Source organism: Schistocerca gregaria, chromosome 3 (assembly GCF_023897955.1).
Source record: "Schistocerca gregaria isolate iqSchGreg1 chromosome 3, iqSchGreg1.2, whole genome shotgun sequence".
Classification (NCBI taxonomy): domain Eukaryota; kingdom Metazoa; phylum Arthropoda; class Insecta; order Orthoptera; family Acrididae; genus Schistocerca; species Schistocerca gregaria.
Genome location: NC_064922.1, coordinates 93674162 through 93691653, shown reverse-complemented (window position 1 = coordinate 93691653; position 17492 = coordinate 93674162). Strand labels below are relative to the sequence as shown.

At 45.4% G+C, this 17492-nt stretch overlaps 1 protein-coding gene across 1 annotated transcript in view; it reads right to left on the bottom strand.

Moving 5' to 3' along the window:
- Nucleotides 1-447: 447 nt before the first annotated feature.
- LOC126355651 (neurogenic differentiation factor 1-like) overlaps nucleotides 448-17492 on the bottom strand; it is a 117478-nt gene continuing 100433 nt past the window's right edge. Inside the window, exon 3 of the mRNA XM_050006015.1 lies at nucleotides 448-3967. Coding sequence (XP_049861972.1) covers nucleotides 3548-3967 — 420 coding nt within the window. The 3' untranslated portion in view covers nucleotides 448-3547. The remainder of the gene's footprint in view (nucleotides 3968-17492) is intronic.

Here is a 17492-nt window from a genome sequence, read left to right as displayed (position 1 = left end):
GTTTCTCTTCAGATTATTATTAGTACAGAAGGCAACAATGCAGTTTTACTTGTTGCGAAGCATGCGCTGAATCTGATAGGAAATTGGTCCTACGAATGGAATAGAAACACGTTTTTTGGGTTAACTTCAGCATAGTGGACGATATCCTCAAAAAGGAAACTGTAAGGACTACTACGCTCAACACCTCACGCGCTTGGCGATATCAATATTCTGCATACCTAAAAGAAGGGGCGTAGGTCAGGTGTTTTAGAGGAATTGGAGATTTTCAAACATCTCTCTCGTCATGATGGCCTCATTCTCAACGAACAGCTGCAGTTGCGAAATAAAAACTTTTCCGACTGTATAAAAGCCGTTGCTTGATCTTTGATTCAGATTTCCTCATACAGTTTGCCGAAATATTATTTTCCTGTTACGTCTTTGCTGTTTTCTTGTATGTCATAACTGACGTTTTCTTACGTTACAAAATGTATCTCTGTTTAAAACAGTACTTTATCTTACTATTAGTAGTCCTTACGTTATGCCTGAATCAGCTTCGTTACAATTTCGTGTGTCTAATTTTGATTGTACAGTAGCCTAATTGTTTCTGCGGCTACTAGATGGCGCTCGTAGCAACACCACGCTTACTTGCCCACACTTTCTAACGTGGGCACCTCAGTTTTGTTGCAACCTGTGGTCACTCAGGTACGAGCAGCTCTTAGCGGCTCGCCATCTTATCTTATTTACAACTTTTCATGACGTCGCCTTTCCGGCTTAGATTGTTTAAGAATGTGACTTGTAAGTACTGCATCTCTTTCCAGTCAGTACACACTTTAGTTTATTAATGTCTTACATACCAATTATGTTTTAGAACAGTTAGTTTAATTCTGAAGACGACGCTCGTAGTAGCGTCGAAACCTGGTCAGTTTTCAGTTAATATTTGTGAAGGAGGGCTTATTTGTTCTAATATAATTCTGACACGGTCACTGAACCTTAGCAGCTATGTTCAAAATTTCTCGAATTAATATATGTTCGTAAGAATGCCCTTGTTCACTCAGGATTGTTTATTTTTCAAACGTCTCAGAAGAGGTACATAACAAATCTTATCGGCGTCATTAGGAAGATGTGCGATATCCAGAAGCGATCATCACTTCGAGTTACAACAGAAACCACTTTGTAACTGGGAGCACTTTGTCAATCTCTGATGGCTTTCGCCCAGCCTTTAGTTTCTGTTACTGTTCTTTCTATATGCCGGCCCTTCTACTTTTTTCTCCCTCAGTGAGCTACAGATGAAGTATAATATGGCCCGTGCATACTTATATTCTTACTACGATAGCTCCACTGCTGACTCCTAGTCTTTCGCAGAATATCTTGCGTGCTGTAAACATTTTCAATTTCTTTCTCAATTCAGCAAGTACTAAAAACCTCCGCTATTCAGAGGGAAAAAATCAGACGATACTGTTTAAGTGCGGAGAGGACGTGCCGAGGGGAGGAGCGGCATAATGAAATTCGCTCACACTCGACTGAATACAAATTCACTAACGTGTCAGTCAACGAGAACTCTTTTCTTAAAACATTGACGCGACTGTAATGACGATTTATTAGAATGCTAGGGCGACCGTGGGGCATGACTAATGTTCATATAATGATTAGACGAGGCACTTTACAGAAGCTATGCCTTGCTGGGCAACATGTTCTGTGACTTCGCTAATTTATGAACAAAAAAAAAGACCGAAGAAAAGAAAAGGCTCTTTCGTAGCAGCAGAACCTCACATTCTTCATTATATATAGCAAAAGAAGTGTAGCACGCATTTATCCACTTTACTTCGAGCGTCAGAGGGTATTACTGAGTACTCGAGAAGGAGGGAAGGAATCAGTCGCTGTTGACATTGCACTCAGGAGACAATACTGTTAAGTTGGAAGAGCGAACGAGACCATTAGAAAGGGTATGACAGTACTGGGGTTTAATAGCTCATCTATTATTCTTACGGCCTGGAAGCGAACAGGGAATGTTTTCTTGTGATTCTCTTTAACTCCAGTGCTTGATGACAAACGTACATAGGCTGATATTGATTTCTAGTGTTGACAACTGACGTACGCCTGCGATATAACATTGGGGTTAAAGAGAATTAAAATCAACATTCCTTAGATAGCTGTTCCTTTCCATTTTCCAGGATTCGCAACTCTTACTGCGTTCCTCAGAATATTTTCTTCGCCTTGAGTCACTATCAGACTGTTAGCTCTATGCAACGGCCAGAGTCTACTTACTCGCTCCCACTCAACGCGGAGCAGTCAGTAAGCACGGAGATACGCCGTCCTCCGCCAAGTCACGTCTACGGGGCGGTGTAAGGCTGTCCTGACAGCAACAACGAAACAGCGTCATTTTTAGTCTGCACGGCTACAACGCACATGACAGCTACCGACTTATTGACGGCCCTCGCTGAGTGCTTGAACTGTAAATTCTGCCTGTCCCTCGCTGGACTTGTCACAGAAGTACATCGGACGTGGCCTTTACTCACGGAGATGCAGTACTTCATGGATTTCTTAACATCGCAGCAGTCAGCCAGATGTTTATGCTATGCATCAAGGTCTCAACCGGTACACAACTGGTAGCTAGTGTTTAGTTAAAACAAAGCATCGTTCTAACAGTGCGTCCAAGTACACGGCGATTTAAAAAAAGTTTTACAAATTGATACGGCACATCAGGGATACAACATAGATCAGTAACCACATAGGAACCGGCGGTCGCAAACCCCATAGAGGGCGGTACTGTCATGAGAACAAAGTGTCTCTTCGCCGATGAGTCTGCGTTCTCTCTCGAGGGCGCGATTAGCTTCAGCAACCTGCGTACGTGGGCGGATGTGCACCCACATGCCGCACCGACGCATCACTCGTAACGCAAATTTATCCTAAACGTGCGGTCTGGCCTGGTCGGGGGCTGTGTAATTGGGCCGTACATTCTCACGGACCGACTTGACGATCGCACGTGTCTCGCATTCTTGCGAGAGGTTCTGCCGGACACTATTCGTCGTCGCATCCGATTTCTGCACGACGCATGTCAGCAGACAGGTGAGGGCACGTCTGCAGGCAGCCGCTGGATTGCTCGCAGTGGGCCAGTTGTACGGCCACCAGGGTCTCCTTATCAGCCCCCAGTCGATCTCTTCCTGTGGGAGTCATCTGTAGGTCCCCGTGTATGAAAGAACTGTTACATCGCCAGAGCACCTAGTATGCAGGATAGTTGCGGCAGCACGTTGTCCTCTAGATACTCCAGCTACCTTCGCGATGGTACACCATTCAATGCAGCGTCAATGTCACGCTTGTCTCGATGCCTCTGGACGAAACTTTGAGCATCTCCTGTAGTGGCATCCATTTGTAGCGTGTGATGAAATGGTTGGAACGTCATTTAGTAGCCTCAGATGGCCTTTGCGAGCCGCTGTTCCTGTGTGATTACAGATGTTGTATGATCGATGTGCCGTATCAGTTCGTAAACGTTCTTTTGAATTAAAGGATGTTCACACTCTCCCGGTGAATTCTGTAAGTGGGTGGTGCGTGTTGAGAGGTGAGTGACCCTTCACCCGAGGTGCATCATCGCGTCGGAGTAGGGCAGGTGTGCAACGTGAGACTGCAGCTGAGGATGGTTCTGTTGGTGGTGGTGGTGGTGGTGGTGGTGGTGCGGCTGCTGCTGCTGCTGCTGGAGGTGGTGGTGGTGGTGGTGCTGTAGCTGGTGCTGACGGTGGAAGAGTGGGCAGTCGTCCTCGTCTAGGTCAGCGTCGGCGTCGCCGTCGCCGTCGGCGCTGCAGGAGGAGGAGGGCGAGGGCGGCAAGTGGGGGCGGCAGGTGGCCGGCGGCCAGCCGGGGGCAACGGCACACTGCAGCTCGGCGCCGCCCCCAGCCGGAGGCGGCAGCGCGGGGGCGGGATGCGGCTGCGCCGGCGCCGGAGCCGGAGCCGCGGGGGCGGACGCCGTCTGCTGCTGGAAGCTGAACGGCCACGTCTGCAACACACACACACCGTCACTCAGCAGCCGTGCTAGCCACACGTCGATATACTGACTGCACGGTATCAGCGTTCATACATGGATACCGTGCTACCGGTATATCAATCATAATGTTATTTTCCCCGATGGTCAGCTAGTAATCTACGTGTCCCATAACCCATACTCACAGTAAATAATGCGATGTGGAACATATCAACAGGACAAACACACACACACACACACACACACACACACACACACACACACACACACGCACTATATACAACTGCCGGAAAAAAATAGTACACCAGTTTAAAGGTTTCCAGTTCATTCGAGATTGACTGTGTAAGTAGGCCGGTTTAGGTTCTTATGTTGGTAACGGTACGTAGCGCTCTATATGAAAATCACTGGATCTGCTGTGTGCAGTTTGTGGCTGGTTGGCATTGTTGGAATAGTCGCTATTGTAGTGTTGGGCAGTTGAATGTGAACAGCGCGTAGCGTTGCGCATTTGGAGGTGAGCCGCCAGCAGCGGTGGATGTGGGAAGTCATTATATATAGCTCAGTAGCTCGGTACGGGCTTTTGTTGAAGTTTCGAGAACATACCTTCACCGAGGAGTCAAGCAGTATATTGCTCCCTCCTACGTATATCTCGCGAAGAGACCATGAGGATAAAATCAGAGATTAGAGCCCACGCAGATGCATACCGACGATCCTTCTTTCCACGAACAATACGAGACTGGAATAGAAGGGAGAACCGACAGGTGACCAGTTTCGGTTATATTTATATAACCATCTTAATCAACTGGTCAGTTGACTTCATTGCAGCTGAAGAGAGCTCCGCCTACCATCCTCCAAGGATGGCATAGATCTGAAGATTGTTATATATATATATAACCGAAATCGGTCACCTATAATATTGAAACGTAAGTGTTGTGCTCAAGACTCAACTTTAATTAAAATATAACACACACCCATGCCCAAGGGAGGACTCGAACCTCCGCCGGGACCAGCTGCACCGTCCCCTCGACCGCTCGGCGAATCTCGCGCGGCCATCTTTGTTCTATCGCGTACCAATGTCATTCATTCGATTTTCATTTTATCATTATCTTAAAGGCTTCTAAAGATCTGACTAAGTGATATAACTTAAGTAAACATTTTGTGAACCCTCGAATATGCCAGTTTACTTGTGCGCGGCTCATGAGTGTATTCAGATACCAGTCTGTACTGTGCATTCGTTAACCTTAGCAATGTTGTTGTTGTGGTCTTCATTCCTGAGGCTGGTTTGATGCAGCTCTCCATGCTACTCTATCCTTTGCAAGCTTCTTCGTTTCTCGGTACCTACAGCAACCTACATCCTTCTGTGTCTGTTTAGTGTATTAGTCCCTCTACGATTTTTACCCTCCACGGTGCCCTCCAATACTAAATTGGTGATCCCATGATGCCTCAGAGTATGTCCTACCAACCGATCCCTTCTTCTAGTCAAGTTGTGCTACAAACGTCTCTTCTCCCCAATCCTATTGAAAACCTCCTCATTAGTTATGTGATCTACCCATCTAATCTTGAGCATTCTTCTGTAGCACCACATTTCGAAAGCTTCTATTCTCTTCTTGTCCAAACTAGTTATCGTCCATGTTTCACTTCCACACATGGCTACACACCATACAAATACTTTCAGAAACGACTTCCTCATACTTAAATCTAAATTCGATGTTAACAAATTTCTCTTCTTCAGAAACGCTTTCCTTGCCATTGCCAGTCTACATTTTACATCTTCTCTACTTCGACCATCATCAGTTATTTTCCTCCAAAAACAGCAAAACTCATCTACTACTTTAAGTGTCTCATTTCCTAATCTAATTCCCTCAGCATCACCGAACTTAATTCGACTACATTTCATTAAATAGCAGCAGTATTATTTGCAAAACAAGTATCCAATATCCTCGTTTTGCTTTTGTTGATGTTCATCTTATATCCTCCTTCCAAGACATTATCAATTCCGTTCAACTGCACTTCCAAGTCCTTTACTGTCTCTGAAACAATTACAATGTCATCGGCGAACCTAAAAGTTTTTATTTCTTCTCCATTGAACTTTATACTTACTGAGAATTTTTCTTTTGTTTCCTTCACTGCTTGCTCAATATACAGATTGAATAACATCGGGGAGAGGCTACAACCATGTCTCACTCCCTTCCCAACCACTGCTTCCCTTTCATGTCCCACGACACTTACAACTGCCATCTGCTTTCTGTACAAATTGTAAATAGCCTTTCGCTCCCTGTATTTTACCCCTGCCACTTTCAGAATTTGAAAGAGAGTATTCCAGTCAACATTGTCAAAATCTTTCTCTAAGTCTACAAATGCTAGGAACGTAGGTTTACCTTTCCTTAATCTTTATTCTAAGATACGTCCTAAGGTCAGTATTGCCTCACCTGTTCCAACATTTCTGCGGAATCCAAACTGATCATCCCCGAGGTCGGCTTCTACTAGTTTTTCCATTCGCCTGTAAAGAAATCGAGTAACTGTTTTGCTGCTGTGACTTATTAAACTGACAGTTCGGTAATTTTCATATCTGTCAAAACCGGCTTTATTTGAGATTATTATATTCTTGCCGGTCACGGTGGCATTGCGGTTCTAGGCGCTTCAGTCCGGAACCGTGTGACTGTTACGGTCGCAGGTTCGAATCCGGCCTCGGGCATGGATGTGTCTGATGTGCTTAGGTTAGTTACGTTAAAATAGTTCTAAGTTCTAGAGGGCTTACGACCTCAGATGTTAAGTCCCATAGTGCTCAGAGCCATTTGAATCATTTTTATTATATTCTTCTTGAAGTCTGTCTCATACATCCTGCTCACCAGATGTTAGTGTTTTGTTGGGACTGGCTCTCCCAAGGCTGTCAGTAGTTCTAATGGAATGTTGTCTACTCCGGGGGCCTTGTTTCGACTCAGGTCTTTCAGTACTCTGTCAAACTTGTCACGCAGTATCATATCTCCAATTTCATCTTCGTCTACATCCTCTTCAATTACCATAATATTGTCCTCAAGTACATCGCCCTTGTATAGACCCTCTATATACTCCTTCCACCTATCTGCTTTCACGTCTTTGATTAGAACTGGGTTTCCATCCGAGCTCTTGATATCCGTGCAAGTGGTTCTCCTTTCTCCAAAGGTCTCTTTAATTTTCCTGTAGGCAATATCTATCTTACCCCTAGTGAGATAAGCCTCTACATCCTTACATTTGTCCTCTAGCCAACCCTGCTTAGCCATTTTGCACTTCCTGTCGATATCATTTTTGAGACCTTTGTATTCCTTTTTGCCTGCTTCATTTACTGCATTTTTATATTTTCTCCTTTCATCAATTTAATTCAATATTTCTTCTGTTAGCCAAAGGTTTCTACTAGCCCTCGTCTTTTTACCTATTTGATCCTCGACTGCCTTCACTATTTCATCCCTCAAACCTACCCATTCTTCTTCTACTGTATTTCTTTCCCCCATTCATGTCAATTGTTCCCTTATGCTCTCCTTGAAACTCCATACAACCTCTCTTTCTTTCAGTTTATCCAGTTCCCATCACCTGAAGTTCCCACCTTTCTGCAGTTTGTTCACTTTTAATTTGCAGTTCATAACCAATAGATTGTGGTCAGAGTCCACATCTGGCCCTGGAAAAGTCTTTCAATTTAAAATCTAGTTCCTAAATCTCTGTCTTACCATTATATAATCTATCTGATACCTTTTAGTATCTCCAGAGTTGTTCCATGTATACAACCTTCTTTCATGATTCTCAAACCAATTGTTAGCTATGATTAAGTTATGCTCTGCGGAAAATTCTACCAGGCGGCTTAGTCTTTGATTTCTGAGCCCCAATCCATATTCACCTGCTACTTTTCCTTCTCTCAATTTTCCTACTCTTGAATTCCACTCACCCACGACTATTAAATTTCCGTCTCCCTTCACTACCTAATAATTTCTTTTATCTCATCATACATTTCATCAATTTCTTCGTCATCTGAAGAGCTAGTTGGCATATAAACTTAGACACGAAGCCCACGCCTACTACAGTAGTACATCTTGGCCACAATAATGAGTTCACTATGCTGTTTGTAGTAGCTTACCCGCATTCCTATTTTCCCATTCATTATTAAACCTACTCCGGCATTACCCCGATTTGATTTTGTATTTATAACCCTGTATTCACCTGACCAAAATTCTTGTTCTTCCTGCCACCGAACTTCACTAATTCCCACTATATCTAACATTAACGTATCCATTTCCCTTTTTAAATTTTCTAACCTACTTGCCCGATTAAGGGATCTGACATTCCACGCTCCGATCCGTAGAACGCCAGTTTTCTTTCTCCTGATAACGACATCCTCCTGAGTAGTCCCCGCCCGGAATGGGGCACTATTTCAGCTCCGGAATATTTTACCCAAGAGGACGCCATCATCATTTAACCATACAGTAAAGCTGCATACCCTCGGGAAAAATTACGGCTGTAGTTTCCCCTTGCTTTCAGCCGTTCGCAGTACCAACACAGCAAGTCCGTTTTGGTTATTGTTACAGGGCCAGATCAATCATCTAGACTGTTGCCCGTGCAACTACTGAAAAGGCTGCTGCCCCTCTTCGGGAACCACACGTTTGTCTGGCCTCTCAACAGATACCCCTCCGTTGTGGTTGCACCTAAGGTACGGTTATCTGTATCGTTGAGGCATGCAAGCCTTCCCACCAACGACAAGTTTCCGTTACTTCCAAATAGACAGCGTAGTTGCAGCATAGTTTCAAAATGGCGTCTGTAGGTGATGTACGTTACAAGGAACGTGCTGTCATTGAATTTCTCACTGTTGAGAGAGAAACTGTGGGTAATATTCTCCAAATGCTTGTGCAAAGTCTGTGGAGCATCTGCTGTTTACAGAGGTACAGTTGATCATTGGGCACGAAAGGGGGGGGGGGGGGGGGGGTGAGGTATCAGAAGGCGTTTCGGCGGTGCTCCACGACTTGTAGCGATCGGGAAGACCATCCACGGCTGTCACACCTGACATGTTCCAGCGAGCTGACGTTGTCATTCACAAAGACAGACGCATTACGACCCGGCAGTTGGTGCTGCGTGTATCAATCAACAAAGGAAGTGTGGATGCGATTATCCGCACTCCCGGATATTCAAAAATGTGTGCCAGATGGGTCCCGCGGTGTCTAGCGATGGCTCACAAATCGCACAGAAGAAACATCTGTGTGGATTTGTTGCAACGTTTTGAAGCTGAGGGGGAAGCCTTCTTGTCCTGGACTGTTGCAGGTGATTAAACCTGGGTTCACCATTTTGAGCTCGAAACAGAACAACAGTCTATGAAACGGCGCCATTCCCACTCCCCACAGAAGAAAAAAATTCGAAGCAACTGCTTCGGCGGCTAAGGTCATGATCACCGTGTTCTGGAACTGCAAAGGTGCGGTTCTCATTGATACGATGCCAAGAGGCAGTACCATTAATTCAGAAGCATATGTCAATCCACTGACAAAATTCAAAACGCGCTTCCGGCGAGTTCAGCGCTACAGAAACCCAGGAGATGTTTTGCCGCAACATGATAACGCTCGGCCCCACCCGAGCCTGAGGACTGCTGAACACGTCGCAAAACAGGGCGCAACGCTGTCACCCCGTCCTTCGTACGGCCCTCACCTGGCCGCCTCGGACTTCCACATTTTGAGGACGATGAGGAGGTGATTCACACAGTGAAACACTGGCTCCATCACCTGGATAAGGATTGGTACTGATACCGTTTGTTTCACGCTGGAGGAAGGCCATGGAATGGGACGTAAATTACATGGTAAAATAGGATGTGCACATAGAACACCATTGTTTCATGAGTGTAATTCTGAAGAAGAGAAATTTGTTAACATCGAGTATAGATTTAAGTGTCAGGAAATCGTTTCTGAAAGTATTTGTATGGAGTGTAGCCACGTATGGAAGTGAAACATGGACGATAAATAGTTTGGAGAAGAAGAGAATAGAAGCTTTCGAATTGTGGTGCTACAGAAGAATGCTGAAGATTAGATGGGTAGATCACATAACTAATGAGGAATTGTTGAATAGGATTGGGGAGGAGTTTGTGGCACAACTTGACTAGAAGAAGGGATCGGTTGGTAGGACATGTTCTGAGCCATCAAGAGATCACAAATTTAGCATTAGAGGGCAGCGTGGAGGGTAAAAATCGTAGAGGGAGACCAAGAGATGAATACAGTAAACAGATTCAGAAGAATATAAGTTGCAGTAAGTACTGGGAGATGAAGAAGCTTGCACAGGATAGAGTAGCATGGAGAGCTGCATCAAACCAGTCTCAGGGCTGAAGACCACAACAACAAAAACTCTCATTATGTTCAATAAAGAAAATAAAGAACTGTCGAAGAAAAATGTAGTGTATTACTTTCTGAAAAGCCCTCGTACATTTAATCACGGTCAGTTTTAGGGTATAGTGAGCGGGGAGGAGTGTTACACGAGCACCCTGTTCGTTCTTCTAGTCTGTGTTTCCACGTTCTCCTACACTCGCCGATTCAGAGCCTCATTTCTGATCTTTTCAAAGGACTTAGATTACAACGTCGATTTCTAAAGCGGCAACTCAAACTCTTCGATTGGTTTTTTTCTTTTATGAAATCTAGCTTGGACTGTGGTAAAAGCGAGAAAGATGTTCTGTAAGTGTATATTTGGCGGTCTGAGGAGACCAAGCCTGTAAATTTACCAGATTTTTCTGGAACGGTACCGCATTCCCTCGGCTGGCAGAAAGGATATCTTCGCAATATGAAATTTTCACTCCGCAGCAGAGCTTGCGCTGGTATGGAACTTCCTGGCATATTAAAACTGTGTGTCGGACCGAGACTCAAACCCGTGCACGGGCAGCGCAGTCGGTAGGGCACTTGCCTGCGGAAGGCAAAAGTCCCGAGTTCAGTCTCGGTCCGGCACACAGTTTTAATCTGCCAGGAAGTTTCAAAGGATCTCTTTATCAGCCGGCCGCAGTGACGGAGCGGTTCTAGGCGCTTCAGTTTGGAACCGTGCGACTGCTACGGTCACAGGTTCGAATCCTGCCTCAGGCATTGATGTGTGCGATGTCCTTAGGTTAGTTAGGTTTAAGTAGTTCTACGTTGTAGGTGACTATTTTAAGTCCGATAGTGCCATTTGAACCCATCTCTTTCTCGCTGCCTCGCACAAAGACCTTTTGCCAACTACTACAATGTTGTGGCAATCAGCCTGTTGTTTTCAAGCATCTTCGCAAACACCTGTGTTCGTGTTGTCATAGACAGAAACTGCTCTCATCGACCAAAACTAGTGCTCCGTACTGGCATCAGTGAAATCGGACTCTGACCTCCGTACTGCTTCAAGACCGTTATTGCGTTGGAACAACGAAGTGCCGACTGCTGTACCACAGTCAGATGTGGGACGAATGCGCCCGATCGGTCCATCGACGACTTCAGAGAGTACCTTAGCTGCTACCTGGAGTCCAGTGCATCAAACACTCAGCATTCGCCCAGTCACTGCGGTGCTCTTTCGTACTGCGCTTAAAATACACCGACGAGTCAAAGCATCGTGATTGCCTGTCCAATTGCGTGTTGGTCCATTTCTGGAAAGCGATACCGCAGAGATTCTGCGTGGCGTGGATTCGGCAGGACCTCGGTACCGTTCCGGAAGTACGTCTACTATCAGGTCATGCAGTTTCCGTAAATTGCGGGCGCTTATCTTTGGGCACAGAGCTGGCACCACTTGTGTGAGTTCAGATAAGGTGAATCTGGTGGCCAAAACGTTGTCAGCTCTTAGAACCGTTGTAGCAGTATCCTAGACTTGTGACACGGATACTTATTCTGCTGGAAGACATCACGGACAAAGGGGTGAAGGCAGTTCTCAGTAATGCTCAAGTCGTCGACAGCTGTGACGGCGTCTTCGGTCGCCACCACGGCTGCCACACGGGCCCCGCCGGCCTGCGCCGTCGCGCGGTGCAGTTTTGCAGCACCTGTTCGCCTGGACGACGGCGTGTCCGGACACGATTGTCGACCAGGTGTGACAGGAAACGTGGTTCGCACGGGGCGGCGACGCGTCTGTTGGTCCTCGGTCTAATTCCGAACATCCTGTGCCGTCTGTTATCGTCAGCGGCCGTGTAATTGTGTCAAAATGGGAACGTGAACACCCGGAGGTCGTCTTCTGCGTTTAAGGGTGAAAAGCGTCAGAGCTTTTCATGTTTCTAATTAAAGGAGATAATTGCTTTTAAAATCAGTCATTAGTTTATTGCAGTATATTAAGTGTGAGGGAGGTGAATTATTGTGTCATTAAGCATCGGTAAAGGGCTATGATTCTTCTCTTTGCAAACTTGGTACACTTTGTGCAGGAAAGGAATTCTTCTGATGCTTTCCTAGCTGGGAAGCCCGGCGACCAGGTGGACACAGGTAGTGCCCACGGGCGAGCGGCGGTCGCGCGCCCATGTCCGCACGCTTCACAGAGGGCAGGCCCCCAGAGGATTAGCGACTGGCGAAGATGCTGCATACATCGACATGCTGCCAAGGGAAGCCGTGGACATTAGCGCGTGTGCCCGAGGCAGCGGAAACTAAAAACTTAGAGCGAAAAACAGTTTTGTCACGATTCGTAACGTGGAAAGACCGGCGAGTTGAATAGCAACAACACGACTTGGGTATCCAAGAACCTCAAGTGGCCCGGGGAATTTTGGCCGTTTCCCGGGAGCAGGACAGCTGGGAACGTAGCGGCAATACTCAAAGGGAGAAGTTGGGTTGCGTTGTTTGGAGGAGGAGACCAGACAGCGAGGTCATCGGTCTCATTGGATTAGGGAAGGACGGGGAAGGAAGTCGGCCGTGCCCTTTGAAAGGAACCATCCTGGCATTTGCCTGGAGCGATTTAGGGAAATTAAAAAAAAACTAGATCAGGATGGCCTGAAGCAGGATTGAAAGGGAGCAGTCTTAGTTTATTTCTATACTCTGTCTCACACAGGGTATCGCTCTCTTTTCCTCGCGGAATGCGACTGCAAAGAGGGAGGAAATTCTGAAACGGTCCTCTTTCTTGGCAAGAATCTCATGTTCGCTTTGAAAAATAGTACGAGTTACGTAATTTGCGGAAGGGCAGAGACAAGACGCTGGAAGGGAGCGGCTCTCTCTCTCTCTCTCTCTCTCTCTCTCTCTCTCTCTCCAGGTGCGAGGAGCGCACTAGTATTAAGGATTCCGAATATTGATTCTGAGGAGGCAGGAGTTATCTGGAGACTGCTTCCGATAAGTCGCAAGGATTCTCTTATCGCTTGTCATGAGAAAATGCACTTTGAATTCGTCACAAACAGCGTAGAGCGCAAAGTTTGTTAGATCCAAGTAGGCGAGCTTCATTCACTGTGCGCGTTATCAAGAGCTTAACTGAGGATCACACTTTGATTTACTACACGTCCGATGACGGTAGTACTGTTAGAACAGTTTTGAGCTTTGTTTAATGCAGTTTCACGTAGGTTTGCACTTGCAGATGGACGCATACCGTCGTCCAGTAATGATAACTGCCAGTAGAAGGTTTCGTCACTATTTTCAGCGAAGGGCATGTTACACGCTATCAACTACTTTGCCGGCAGTCTTGATGCAGCCGCACGCAATCAGCCGACTCCACCGCCACGCCGACCACGCTATGAACATGGTAATACAGAAAACGCCCGCTTTCCTAGCTCCGCATTCTTTTTCGCTTTCTTAAATTTCCTTGCAATGTGTTAGATGCTCATAAAGACACAAGGCTCAGTATTCACCGTTTGCCCTTTAAAAGGGTCATATGTTCAGCTGCTTTTTTTTTATTCCTTCCTCATTTATTACACCAGGTCAACCCGTCTCGTGTAATTTATTTATATGTTAAATTAGAATGAAATCATACAATGCTCATGTTAAAAGGCAGATACTAGGGCAGGCAGCTTGTATTATTTACTTGTTGTGAGCGCTTCGTGTCAATTCAGTTCTATTTGTTGTTTTTTATTTGATACTTTCTACAGTATCTGGCGACCCAATTTTTTATTTTTGTTTATCATTATTTCAATAATTTGTGAGTGAATGTTTAATGAATTTGATAAAATTCCAATAATTATTGCATATGCAGTTTAATGCAGCTTCACTGAATAAACCACTTACATGTTGAATAGCACTCCTTGCATTTCACTTAGAGAATCTGAATAAAATTCACACATGGTATCTTGCAAAGGACACTTTTTCCCAGGTGCCGGGTCATGACAGTGAGGTCTTTGTCAGAGGCGCTTACGCCTGTGGTTTCCCCGTTTTGCGGTCCGTATCGTCGCTCGAGTGATTTTCCAGTCCCGTCTGCTGCATTTACACATTTTCCTTACCGCGACACGGGCCTGCAACAGCACTAGGCGGTGGGCAGTGGTCATCACCATGTTCATGAAGTAACTCTGCAGTTAGGACGTCGTATCGAGTAATTAGTTTCGTCGTAGATTTGTGATGTGCTTCTGTCAACACGTCATACGAGAAACATTTTGACTTAATGGAAGAGGTATTTTGGAAACCCCGATTAAACTAAACGAACTGTAAAGTACGTGCGCGTCGTATGATCAGCGCTGGAACGCTCAAAGCAACAGATAAGTTGGGTGTTGAGATTCTGCCGAAATGTGTAACGGCATGCGGAAAAGTGGTCTGTGGGTTAAAGACAGCTCTCTGTCAAAAATCATTGTCTTTTGCGAAAAATGCATGTGTGTCAAAACTTCATGACACACTATATGCCGCACCGAGACTCGAACCTTGTACTCGTGCCTTTTACAGGTCAGTGCTGTACCGACTTTCCAAGTACGATTAACGCTCCGTCGTCACGGCTGTACTTCGGGCAGCACCACGTGTCTTACCTCCCAAACGTCACACAAGTTCTCGTGCTAGCCCCTCGTAGTATGTGCAAGAACATCTGTGAAGCTTGTAACATAAGAGACGAGGCTCTAGCGGAAGTAAATCTGTGAGGATAGGTCGTGACTGATACTCCTACAGCTCAGTCGGTACAGCAAATGCCCGCAAAACTGAAAGGTCCCAGGTGCGATTCTCGGTCCGGCACACAGTTTTAGTGTGGCGGGAAGTTTTATACAGCCACACATTGCGCTCCAGAGCGAAAATTCATTCTGAAATTCAAATGTGTTGTCTGAACAAGACCTACCCGTCCTGAGCTCAATTTTCTAAAATTGCTGTCAGCCTTGGTGATGTTATATTCGGAACCATTTAACATTCACTGGTTTTTTTTTTAAATTCCCCTACTTTTCTGTCAGTGTTTCCCCTCTCCTTTCGCAAACATGAGCGTTAGTGTGTCCTATTCAGACAACAGATTTTTCTCCAGAAAAATAATTGAGAAGCATGTGGTAGTCAATAGTGGAATACATCTACTGTTTGATGAACAGGTGAAAGTCGTTGATAATGTAGATAGGAGAATATTATTGAGAGAATATTAGACAGGAGAGGCATACCATGCTATTTACTTAGAGTAACGCAGCAAATCTATCAAGACTCCAAAATTCTCGTTGCTGGATGAGAGAATGATAAACTAATTAATTTAATATAATTTAATCTTACGACAAGGATGCATTTTGTCTCGCATATTTCGTAATACACTATTGGCCATTAAAATTGCTACACTAAGAAGAAATGTAGATGATAAACGAGTATTCATTGGACAAATATATTTCACTAGGAATAACTGTCTTGAGGAATGTATGAATCATTGACTGTCCTGCCCCGACTCTTACTTGGTTACAGGGCAGACATGCCTTGTGGGTAACAAAGCAGGGGTCTGGGTAGGACAGTCAATGTTCCGTACATTCCTCAAGACGGATACAGGGCAGACATGCTGTGTGGGTAACAAAGCAGGGGTCGGGGCATGACAGTCAATGATGCGTACATTTCTCGAGACGGTTACAGGGCAGACATGCCTTGTGGGTAACAGTCTTGAGCAATGTGCGGATCATTGACTGTCCTCCCAAGACCCCTGCTTTATTACCCACAATGCATGTCTGCCCTGTAACCGTCTCGAGAAATACCCCGACCCCTGCTTTGTTACCCACACAGCATGTCTGCCCTGTATCCGTCTTGAGGAATGTACGGATCATTGACTGTCCTACCCAGACCCCTGCTTTGTTACCCACAATGCATGTCTGCCCTCTAACTGTCTTGAGGAATGTATGGATCATTGACTGTCCTGCCCCGACTCCTACTTTGTTATCCATAAGGCATGTCTGCCCTGTAACCCTCTTGAGCAATGTGCGGATCATTGACTGTCCTCCCCAGACCCCTGCTTTATTACCCACAATGCATGTCTGCCCTGTAACCGTCTCGAGAAATGTACGCATCATTGACTGTCATGCCCCGACCCCTGCTTTGTTACCCACACAGCATGTCTGCCCTGTATCCGTCTTGAGGAATGTACGGAACATTGACTGTCCTACCCAGACCCCTGCTTTGTTACCCACAATGCATGTCTGCCCTCTAACTGTCTTGAGGAATGTATGGATCATTGACTGTCCTGCCCCGACTCCTACTTTGTTATCCATAAGGCATGTATGCCCTGTAACCCTCTTGAGCAATGTGCGGATCATTGACTGTACTGCCCAGACCCCTGCTTTATTACCCATAAGTCATATCTGCCCTGTAACCATCTTGAGCAATGTGCGGATCATTGACTGTCCTGCCCAGACCCCGGCTTTGTTACATACAATAGGAGAAACTCGACCAACGTTAGTCGTTCCGCCAGGCGTTTAAGCATATTGTAGGAGCCCCTCAGAATTCAGGGAAATGCAGCCCCCAGCCGGAAGTGCCGTGTGCCGCGTCCTCCGATGCTTGCGTCGCACAGGACACTCAGAGAAGTAAAACAACATGTATGGGAATCAAGTGAAAAGTATTTTTGAGCTCTCAGTACAAATACCCTCATTACAATAACCTTATTCAGTTTGTTACTACCGTTGAATGACACATGACATTAATAAAATTGATGAAAATGAGAGGAGACATGCAAAAGAGCGCATGGAACCTCTCAACGTAACTAATGAGGAGATAGTGAGTAGAATTGGGAGAAAAGGAATTTGTGGCACATGTCGTTTAGAAGAACAAAGACATCGAGGGATCACGAACTTAGTTTTGAATTCAAACGTGGAGAGTAAAATCGTAGAAGAGACCAAAAGGTGAATAGACTAAGCAGTTTTAGGAGGATGTAGGTTACAGTAGTTACTCGGAGATCGAGATGCTTGCGCAGGATATAGTAGCATGGGGAGCTTGTAATGGTACTTGAATTACGTAACCATTACGGTACCCCACCTCAACCTCTCGATACCAGCAATATTCTATTATGTTTCTGTAAAATAGTTAACATATTTCTGTGAAAACATTCAGATTTAATTTCATTAATGTAGAGGTACTTTGATACTTCGATATGTTTATATTGCAATGATATTATTCGTATGTGTATTCTTTCTTTTGTGACTATGATCTTTGACGTACTTGTAACTCTGATTTTTGGGCGCGTAAGCGGTTATTGGAGAGCCAAGTTTGGTCGTCATGATGAAAAGACG